General features: G+C 41.8%; 1 protein-coding gene and 1 long non-coding RNA gene across 10 annotated transcripts in view; one reads left to right on the top strand and one right to left on the bottom strand.

Annotated features, from left to right (window-relative positions):
• tjp1b (tight junction protein 1b) overlaps positions 1-11,645 on the top strand; it is a 44,230-nt gene that overhangs the window by 1,674 nt on the left and 30,911 nt on the right. For 8 of the 9 annotated variants that reach the window (XM_088378104.1, XM_088378101.1, XM_088378099.1 and 5 more), the window contains exon 3: positions 11,502-11,643. In XM_088378104.1, the coding sequence (XP_088234230.1) occupies positions 11,502-11,643 (142 nt within the window). Of the gene's footprint in view, positions 1-3,715; positions 4,233-11,501; positions 11,644-11,645 lie in introns of those variants that run through there. The other variant, XM_088378106.1, reaches the window with a different exon arrangement.
• LOC148396102 (uncharacterized) lies at positions 731-4,277 on the bottom strand. Its single transcript, XR_015858968.1, has 3 exons — positions 3,708-4,277; positions 3,238-3,323; positions 731-1,852 (listed from the first exon to the last, which is right to left on the bottom strand). It is a non-coding gene; the product is annotated as an uncharacterized LOC148396102 (long non-coding RNA).

Raw genomic sequence — 11,645 nt, forward strand, 5'->3', positions numbered from 1 at the left:
AAATTTACAGTTTACGATTTTCTTTGAACAGCTGGAAAAGGTTTAACGTGATTTTACATTTTTTTGACCTGATTTTGCTTTGCGAGAGTCAGTGCAGGAGAGTCAGCAGTCAGTCGAGTAGGCGTATATTGAAGCTGAAAAATGGCATAATCGTTTGTTTATTCAATCTAAGAAGAAGTAGGACACAAAGCGCCTCAAGGCTTGACGGTTTGATGCCAGCGTGTCCCTCTGTGGCAGAGTCAGGCTCGGCGGCGGCCATGCTTGTTAAGAGCAATGTCTTCCTCGATGCACGTTGCACCTTTGTTTTGTCGATGACCTCGCTTTGCACAAAGCAAGCCGAGGTGGAGACTGTCAGCTGGGCCTGAACGAGCGTGCCAGCAGCTGATCACATCTCTGGGCTGAAAGTGCACAAAAGGTGCCTGGATAGTAGCTACTGTACCTCCCCTTGAAAAGAGCACCGCGGGAACAGATGTGAAATTGACTGAATCCAGTTAAGTGCCGTCAGCTGAAATATTGCTTTAGTAAACTTTTTTTTTTTTTAATTTGCTGAGGTGCAGAGAACAGTCATCTTGTCCGAACAGAAATTAATCTGCTGATTTAAGTGCACTTCAAATGAATGATTAAACTCAATAGAAGGGAGGAAAGCCTTTTTTAATACCACAGGCAGATTTGATATAAAATGAACAATACTAGTAGAATCGCTTGACTTGATTCTTTTTGGGTCTTACTTGATTGTGGCACATTAGCTTTATACACAAAAGACAAAAAAAAATTCAATATTTTTCAACAAAAACTAGGCTGTGCTGATATTCTTCCTATTTACAGCAAATTTACAGCGTTTCAAATGAAATAATTTGTCGCCATCTAGTGGTCAACTGTGGAATTACACCGAATGCTATTAACTGTACAATTTGTACTGGAGGTGGGGGGGTGCTTTACAGTAAATCTTACTAATAAAGAAAAACAGCGCCATCTGGTGGACAAGCGCCCTTTCGCTGCCACTAATGCATTCTCTCGCGACCACAGAATAAATCATTTTCTCCAGAACACTTTGTGTGTGTGTGTGCGTGTGTGTGTGTGCATCTGCGTGTGTGTGTGTGTGTGTGTGTGTGCGTGCGTGTGTGTGTGTGTGTATGAGCTCAGCCCCTGAGGCCTTATATGTACTGTATATGCGAGGCAGCGGTGATGATGTCACTTCTTCATCCATAAGTGGACAAAATGAGCCTCTGGCAGGTTGGGGTAGGCGGAGCCCAGGAGAAATGAAGTGAATCTGTGAGGTTGATGACTCACCTCAAGGTACATACAGAGCGAGCGAAAGCACTGCGACAGCACCGAGGTGTGACTGTGTGCTCGCGCGTGTATATTTCATCTCGCTTGTTGCCATCCACTTGGTGCAGTGCTTTTAATGTGAAGAGGACTTTTTCTGTGAACTTCCTCTTTTGTTTGTTGGAAAAGTCATAAATCACAGGGTTATAGCAATGGAGGTTCTCAGGGCTCCGGGCCAGGTTTACCTCCTCTGGGAACAGCCGGCGAGTCCCACAAACTAGCCTCGGATGTTGCTGCATGCAATAAAGTGGACGAGGCAGTAGAAGGACACGAGAAAGAAGGGCAGTCCTGGCTGGCCTATTTACTGGCCGAGGAAAAGGAGCACTTTAATGTGTTGTGAGTGCCAGCGAGCTTGTGGTAGACAGCGTAAGATGTGGTTTCGCAGACGAGGAAAGATAATGATTGGCCGGGCAGAGTCATTACAGTATGGATGCAGAGGGAGAGAGGCAGGAATGCCAGTGTGAGATCCACTGATGCAGAGGTATGCGGTGGGCTTCGGACTGCAGCACAACTGCTGACCCCCCAGCTGGCAAATAATTGAGAGGTCGCTTTTTAGAATCAACTGTAAAAGCAATGTCGGTATAAAGCATTACATGATACTAATACCAAATGGGATTACTATTACATCATTTTACATCTCATGTATTAGACTGTATGAATTTGAGCTTATCTTGTTGATTGTTATTTTCCCAACCATTTGCCTGTCAATAGTAATTCCACATTAGGGATCATTTCCGTAACGTGTAGAAATTTCGTTAGAACACCTCAAACAACAAAACTTGGAAGTAATCTCACCTTCTGGCTTGTTATATTCATTAGCGTGTCTTCTAATGAGGATCTGTAGCGTCTCATTATTCTTGATAATCATCTGACTGGCATTCTCATCAGTGGTAGGTGATGGAGGGTGTTAAAGAGACGTTTGTCACAAGCCGGAGAATGACTTTATTAGCGGGAGACGATGCTATTAAACAGACCATGTGGCAAATGCCTTATTTTACTTTTGACACAGAGAAGGGTCATATTAATTTTGGTAATTATGCACTGATAAGAAAGTAACTTAAATTTGATAGAATAAGTGAATCCAACGCTGGATCCAAAAGGGATCAAGCCAATTCTGGGTTATTCATATCCAACGCATAGAGAATGACATAATATTATGACGCGTGGCTTAATATAATAGCCGTCGTGCCTCCTTTCATCCTCCAGAGACTTTTTCTCAATTATTTTTGTGAGTCAGATGTTCAGGTGAGGAAGCGGCCCGCTCCTCCACAGCAACAGTCTAGACTGATCGACTTACTCTCATGTCCGGAACAGCACCAGTGAATCACGCTATTGATTGAAAAATGAGCCAATTGCGGTTAATTGACAAGTGGTTTGGCAAAAGGTCGCGGTGGGGCAGCAAAGGTAATCTGAGGTTGTGTTAAAAATGAATCATTGAAGACATTGAACTGTTGCACACTGTCAGATGAGCAAGAATAGCACATGATCACAGTGACATTATTCACATGGTGTGACTTTTTGAATAATAAATGAATAAATGTTTCACTGTGTGCGGCTATATGTTGGCATGGAAAACCCCAAGGATAAAACATGAAATCATGGGGATCAGTATCGGTGAAAAAATGACAACAAATTCAAATTATCAGCCAATGTGCCCAAGGAGGAACAATGTAAAGGCAAAATTACCCACTTGAGTGTTTGTGGTTGACCTTGCGAGAAGCAAAGTGAACCATAAAGGGGAAAAAACAGACTGTGAACATAAAATCAATGACCTGGGAATTAGCTAATGAAAGCCATCAAATGTGGTTGAGATATTTGAACACAAAAGGTGCAGCAGGACACTTAGACAGACAAAATAAAAAAAATACACACAGGCGTATATTCTCAACAGTATCAATGCAGATTACTTACAGTACACCCCAGCTATCTACCCGAGGGGAGGGGGAGACCCCAGGGTATCATTTTGGAAGGGTCTTCAAACCATAGCAAGAGGCATCCTGTCGCGGACAGAAGGGAATAGAAACATCACATGGCAGATGTATATTGGAAATGGATGCCAAAATCTTGCCCCCCACCTCCCTCCAGAAAATAAATAAATAAATATGCACTCCCATCCAATGTGCTTTGCATGGCAATGAACGTTGCTATTGGAGTTTTATTTCTAGTCTTAGGGAGTCTGTGGGGAGAAGTATTTGAATGTGACAGGATGATCATTCACTCATAACTTACTCCTCAACAATAATACCCCCCACCCCGCCGTTTCTGAAACGATGGCTACGCCCCTGGCTACTACTACTACTAAGCATTTCCAAAATGAATACCTCTCCCCTCGCCACCCTCCCCTCCCCCTCCCTACCTCACGCACACACGCGCGCACATACATACGGACGGTTGGACGCTGCAGCGTTTTCTAAGCGAGTGTTGGCGAACCAGGAGAGGAGGGAGGAGGCAGGAGGAAGCCGATCATGTCCGGAGCGTGTTAGGAGGAGAGAGAGGACGCGGCGGCGCACGTTGACACATTAGGGAAAAGGCGGAAAGAAGAAGCTGGTGATCGGTCGGATGGAGGGGCGGTGCGTTTCGGTGTCATTGCAGACATGGGTCGCCGCGGCACGACACCTTGGCTTGAGCTCCTTAGGGGGTGTTTTCGCTGTCAGTCCTTCGGCTCTGCAAATGGCGATGTGCTGCTGCTGATGCGGAGCCCGGGAGACGCAGCCGAGGCGGCGGATGCCAGGGAATAATAAGACAGACTCATATATGATCACCTGCGCTTTTCTTTGCCTGGGATTTTCCGTAGCGGTGGACGGTACCATGGTGAATTACCAGAAATATATTACTGTGATGCAGCTGGCTCTGGGGGTGACCGCCTCCAACAAAGAACATTGTCTTCCACCCAGGAAGCGAATGTGGTGAGTAACAATCGTGGAGGATGAAGGCGTGGAGGGAAATACAAATCAAAAGTGTTTTTTTTTTAAGGGGGTCCTAAATGACATAATAGTGCTTTTTGTCACTGCAGCCAATCTGTAAGCACCTCACTACAATGCATGCTGGGAATTTTACTGTGTGCATGTGCTTCCTCCTTTAAGTTGGATGCCCAGTGCAGTGTTTCCCACCCTTTATTGCAAATATTTTATATTGGGAGGAAAAAAAATCTCACTGTTAACCACCAAACAAAAATACACATAAAGTGGATGCACAGATTAATTTTGTACCGTCTGCCATCCTATGGCATAGCATTTTATTAGTCTACCTGCCACTATATATTACTGGCATAGATTGATGAACCTACATTTGTAGTAAACAGCGGTGAGACAGCCTTACTTTTTACGTGAACTTGTTTTTTAAATGTGAAAAAGTCTAATAAAAATTGGCTAAAGATTTTGTTTATTTACTTGAGACTGTAATATATATTTGAATGTTACTATATTTATTTGTTTCCAGTATGATATATCTGTCACCAATTACACCAGACTTAGAGTATTTTTTGCCATTAAATATTTTTTATTGATTCGCATATGTTGACCAACAGCATTTTCAATTGGCTTTTGCCATGTTTCAGAAACACATGGTGATAACCCCCACTCCTCCTTCCATGTTTTTTTTTCATTTGTATCTCTCAGTGAGAAAACGTTTGGACATAAATTCAGTAAAACAGGATCATTTTCCTTCAGCTCACTTATTGGAAATCATTGAGTTAGGGTGATGTCATTGTCCCAAAGTCCGTCAATGTGAATGTGAAGTATTCATCCATTCTTTCCTTTCTTTCCTGTGCTGTGTTCTCCTCATTATACGAATAGAAGAACATACAGCATGAAACATGGCACTCTGCTCTTCTTATTCCCATTAACACGTCCTCGATGCACTCAGCATGTTTGTGTCTTGTCTTGCCACCACTTTGTGTCCTCATTACTCCAAACCGCAGTGGTCACCTCCTCTCACTCCCTCCTCCTGCTGTTTACTTAAAAAGAACACACATTTGCTCCATTTTTTTTTCCCTCACAGGAAAGAGTACCAAAGCTGGGACGTGTGTGATTTAGTCTGCTTTAATTACTAGCAGATTATCATCTAGTTCAAAATCAAAGATGCCTAATTGGGAGTTGGCTCCATGGAAGTGAAAGTAGCAGGTGGTGCTTGCAAATACTTGGCTACAGCGGGTGTCAAACTGAAGTAAAATGGAGTTCTATTAGACTAGTGCAAATCCACTCATCGGACATTTCATTTGTCAGCCAGATATAATGAGATAAAAAATATAACGTTGAGCTGGATGGACAATTCCATTTTATAAATAATGTGCTCTGGTCTAGAAAGTGTCAGGCTAAAAGTTACCATACAGTCAGATTTTGATAGACACCTCCTTCCTATATGACATCAATAGTCATGCATTATTCACTGAGAAATTAAGGACACCGTCAAAAAAAAGCCCTACACTGCACTGTTGAGAGAAATCCTGGATCCTCATCTTAATTTGATGACTTTTTGTTTGCCCCATGACTCAACCATCCACAGTTTCAAGGAAAACTGCTTTTGGGTGCATCGAGGATGAAGGTTGTAATTATCTATCTGGCAATGTCACAACAGTTTAAGCAGCAGCTATTGGAGCACAAAGAGTGCAGCAACACTTGTAGATTGCCACTATAATCAATACTTACAGGAATATCGCTGGCTTTGGTTGATCATAACTTCTCAGGAAACCAACAAAACTGGCATGTTTGTTCAATTATTATTATTGCATCGACTTAGAGAGCAAGCCATTTTCATCACTTAGGATTGGTCAATCAAAAATCAAAAATATCAGCCACTCATGTAACTTGACCGGGCAGTATGGATCTATGGATTTTGTTTTTTTCTCACCAAATTCTGGTATAGGACATTTAAGCCTGACACCAGCGATTATATTCTTTATCCTATGCAAAAAAAAAAAAAAAAATACCGTAGATTACTGAGTCACAGTAGTTGAGTGGAAACTCTTAATTGCTCGTCTGCATATCTGTATTATACTGCTCCCCAGTGGCCAAGTTGCACACACCAGAAGGAGCCTCAATGAATTAATCATGATGCACAAACTGTTTAATTTTGTACATTCCGTGCCTCAGGTCCTTAGGTCATGACATCATCATTTTCAACCAGTATGTGTGTGAGAGTCTTTGTCCTCACCCAGGCCTATTAAACAACTTTACATCCCCAAAAAGAAGCTGATGTCAGCGATAACAATTTACAGTAACCCGATGCTTTTATTTGTGTCGCGAACTTCTCGCATGGACATGAATTGTTGCTATCACAGGAGTCAAGGGTGCTATCACTGGCAGCTTTTCATCTTATTGCACAATCATATTCATTGTCGTATCTCAACGGCTGCCTGGGAACATGATGAGGGTTTTCTCTGAGACATTTCATGTCTCCCTAGTTATTGTTTGTGATGATTCACACATCTTCCTATCAAGCATCTAATTTTATTTTAGGGAACCCGGCCGGGCACCAGGTCTGAATTATTCATGCGAATGAGCTCTGATCTCATTAGATTGAAGATCTGTAACAGTGATGGAGAGAGGACACGCTAGACGCTATCAGGTGTCGTGAAAGTTATGGCGTTTTGCATTCTTCAAAGGATAATAAGCTATTTTAGTTTTAGAGAAATGGGGAATCCTTATTTTCGCTCGATATGAACAAGACTTTTGTTTCTTTCCACCACGGCTGCAGTTAATCACGTCAAGGTCACGTCATTGTTTTCAGGGAACCTTTTAAAACAATCTTCCTTGCACTTAACCACCGCTAATAATGGATTTTAGATTGGGATGTTGTCTCTTTCAAGAGATCTCTACTTAGCATTTGTAATGATTTCAGTTAATTTCCCTAATTGTTTTCTGTTCGGGGAAAGCGCTCAAGTGATGCTGTTTGGAGCTTGGAAAAGCGATTGTGCATCTACGCTGCAAATTGTTAATAGTTTATGAGATTTAGTGAGAGAACTTAACCACAGGAGCAAATAAGCTCTGCATAGTTTAACAGAAAAGGATACATATTACACTCTTGAAAATAATAAAATATTAATTTACAAGTCAAGACCCAAACTAGAAATATGGTTTCTGTTTGGCAGATATTATTAGTAAATATTCTTTAAAACAATCATCTAATCTTGATTGAAGGTCATGTATTCTTTATCCTTGAGAAGAACAGCAAATATTTACTGCAAAATTACTGCTGCACTGAAAAGCCGATAGAGGAGCTGAGCCTCAGACCAGACTTCATGTTTTACTGGAGTTCACGTTCACACATTTGGAGGGAATATATTTGTGTACATGAATGCATTATGTCACATTTGGTTGAAACAATGCCCTTGGGTCAGTAGCAAGTCAAAGTCTCCAGTTCCTGCAAAGTCAATCTTGTCAAGTCTCTCCACTTGATCTTGTTGACAAGACAGGGCTGCTATCTAAATGGATTGGACATGCTTTGTGCATTACTCCATTACGTGGAATGAAGTCGTCTAGCCAAAAATAAATAAATCAAATCAAAATGCGCTTTCATTTGCGCTTAATTTAATAATGGCAATACTGCCATGAGACAATGTGTTCCAACGGCACAGTGAAGCACCATTCGTTTATCTATTTTAGTCCGTTTGTGAGTGAAAGCAGGGTCTGACATTTTTGTACAAAAAAGGTCATCCACACTTGCTGCTTAAATTGCAGCCATGCACTCGTGTCGGCTTGGCAGCTAGGGAAAGAGACGTTCAACGGAAAACCTACTATTTGCGAGTCGGCATTTTGTTCCACTTTTTTTCTTTCTTTCTCATAGTAGATGAATTCTAAATATGCTCGCTGGGGGTGATTCCAGGTCACACTGCACATGATGACATCATGTCTCGTAAAGCCTCAATGAATCCATGGGCATGAAAAATAGGGCATAAAACATATTATGGCTATTCGATAACACATTTTTTGGACCTGTACCAGTATGAGTATTCATTTTTTAATATTTACTGATACTAACACCGACTACTGATACCACTTATAGTTTTGATACATACATTTTGAATTGACACAATGATAGATGATAGTAAAAACAGACTTTTTCTTCCTGGCACATATGATAAACTGCGAGTGTGGCACCAACTACTGTCTGGATTTTTATTAGGCCTTAAGTATCGATGGCTGTTATCGGCAGACTTTGTGAGTACCTAATACAGTAATATAAGGCTGCACTGGCTTGATATCTGGTATATTCATTACCCAATCTGTAGTGAAAATACTTTTGAATATAGACTAAAGAGGATAAATGTCAAAATGTGTTTTGTTAAAGTCATATCCATGATGACCCTCGTGAGGATAATCAGTTCATAAAATTAATGTCTTCCAATATTAATAAACTCCTATGCTTATATTTTGGACACACAACTCACATTGCGGGTTTAAACCCTTTTTCTCCAAATCATATTGATTAATTTCTTCTTTTAGATCAATCTAAAGTGCTCTAGGCATGAACGCTGTGTGTCACTTTTAGAACTGGAACTATGCATTGATTACCCAAAGACTAAATTCAAATTTAGACTCCCAAACTGATCATCAGAGTGAGTCATTATGTCATTCATGATCTGAATTTATCGTAAGTGACATCACTGACATGGGAGCTTTTCAATGAAGAAACATCAGCCTCATAATAACTGAAGCCATTTTTAAGTCTTTACATAATTTCAGCGTTAATTCTTCCCGATTCCCCTGTCAAATGGTCGCCGCCGCTTCCTGAGATTTACACCGTCGCTCTGCCTCAATGCCGCGTGGGCGCGCGCGTGCGTGTGCTCTCCCGAAATTAGCGGAGGCACGAATTAGCAGGCACGACTCTGCTTCCCTTTGATAAAGACTGAATAGCTGCGGCTCGCTATATTCGGATTAGTCTTTGCAAACAGATGTTCCTCTTGCCTGCAGTCTTAAAACCAGATTCCCTCCCCCTGCACACAGCCAAAGATTAGCATTAACCTGACTAAATGAACTTTACACTCTGTTGCAGGCCTGCAGGGATAATACAACAAGTCGCATGCATTTATGTAACATTTGCCTTTATTTTTAACATCTGCCTCACCAAAGAGGCGCGTTAAGTGTGAACTTCTCGCTATGATCGCGTGCGGCCGCATTGTGTCCGCCGCGCCGCTCTCTCGAGTCAGGACCGCTCAGCAAATTGTTATATTAGCAGTGGCCAAGATGGGAGGAACGAAGCGTAACATTGCTTATTGACCTGCTGATTAAGCAGTAGCCATCATTGCCCGAACTAATCGTACCCGATCGGTCCTGCAGAGCGACTGACAGAAGAGCAACGGAGAGGCTTGCGGCCTGTCCTGCAGCTGATTAATGCCAAGTGTGTCCCTGCTCCTTTTCTTTTCTAACAGCATCAGGCGCATGCTTAACTTTATTAGCGCTCTGTATCATCACACTCCGAGATGGACAGCACGGGCCATAAGAGGTCTGCTTATTGAGCTGTTTTCTTTTGAAGTTGATTCTTCTCTGTTCTCATGAGCTGCGATGGTCTGAGAATTTAATGCAGCCGTGATCACACGGCCGAGGCGAGGCGAGTTTAGTGTGTGAAGCATCCTACTAATACTAATATGAGCTGCAGGAATAAATCACAAGTTGAGGTTAAGTTAGGCGCATTTAATTTTGATTTTGGTAACTCACGATCATGAAATTAAAAAAAAAAAAAAAAGGCTGCCAAATGGCGCTGTGTGTGTTTGTAAATTGCTGCATCGTACCTGCTAACGAGGGTAATGACACCGCAGTTGGGGTTCTACATTCTCTTGTTCACGACACACACACACTTCCTGTTTCTTTGACATTCGTGTCGTGCCACTAAGAAAAAGGTTTTTCTTGCATTTTGCCACAGCCTCAATGAGTCATTTTTGTGATGCAATACCACACGCATTAAATGGATTTGACGTTTTACAGTGGCAAAATTGATATATTCAAGTAATTAATCATCTCCAGCAAAGCGCTTAAAGTTACTATCTCCCCCATTTGTATGTCTGACTGTCAGCAGGATTATACAAATAAAAAAACTAGCAGGCAGCTTGATTTTTATAAAACCTGACAGAGGGCAGAGCTGTGGTATTTTGAGTGGGTCGAAATCCAGGAATTATCTTCAGAACTGCGAGACATGTTGTTGACGGGATGTTTGTGGGATTAAAGCGAGATCACAAAGTGGCGGCAAGGTGAAGAGCTTCTCTCAAAATAACTCATTAATTCAGCTTAATATGAGCCAAATGATTGATATACTGTAATGTATTATTCATTTTGGATTGCTTCTCAGATGATATTTTATGTGCAAGTATAAAAGCAAAAGAATAGAAAACTTAACATTTCCAATTTTTTTACCCTCGTGTTAAAAATGTAGCACAAATGGCACATTTTATACACTCTGTCAAAACTCAGTCGGAAATACAAAGTGAAAATTTAATCAAATGACAATTACGATTTGTTCCTGTGCACATTATATCGGAGTGGACCAGTTGTTGAAGTGTGTAACAATCTGTTCTTTTGTGGCCTCGAGTGTTTTGGCTGAAATCCATTTCCGAATCAACATCCAGAAAATGAGTTTGTGAACGCACAGGACAGCTCCGGGGCTGAGACAGAGTCTGAAAAGCTTTTTTTTTTTCCTTTGCTAATGTTTGCAATCTTGTTTAGCGGAACAATCTTAGGTCGACTGTATTTGACTGCACAAATGCTTTTCCATCCAGTAAGCACCTTGTCTGCCTCAAGGCAATATCGAATTAATGCAGAGAGAAAAGTAGAAGTGGTGATGTCTTAATTCCCTTCTCTTATAATTTCTCATGCTGAGTCTTCAAATCTTGTACAGGAGTCACCAGAGGAAATCTGGATGAACATTACGAACACTGCAAAAAAAAAAATCTGAAATCTTCGCTACTGTCCTCTCAGCATGACCTAGCTTTATTTTGGTTTACCAGAGCTGCAGCACTTCCTGTGAGTCAAGCAGTCCCCCTTCAAGGTCTTTGTGACATTAAATCCCACTATAGATTTATTTAAAATGTCATTTTAACCAAGAGTGCGTGTGGGAGGACCAAGAACATCCCTACCGTGTTCTTTCCTTTGGTTAGCCCAAGGCCTGTTGTCCTGTGATACAAATGTGGCTTTCGTCCTGCTCTGATGGAGGGCTGTTGTTTTTATTTGTCCCGTTGACCTCAGGATACACCCCAGCCCGACCGCCGGCTCCGTCACAGCAGCCTCCTCTGCGAGCACCGTTCAGGGCAAACCGTCACTCCGCCGCATCAAGGGCCGAATTCACAGGAGCAAGAGCTTGGACAGCATCGACCTCCTGGATTCCAATGT

The sequence above is a fragment of the Syngnathus floridae genome, chromosome 6 (genome assembly GCF_059516105.1).
Source record: "Syngnathus floridae isolate MCC-2025c chromosome 6, RoL_Sflo_1.0, whole genome shotgun sequence".
In the NCBI taxonomy this organism is placed as follows: Eukaryota; Metazoa; Chordata; class Actinopteri; order Syngnathiformes; family Syngnathidae; genus Syngnathus; species Syngnathus floridae.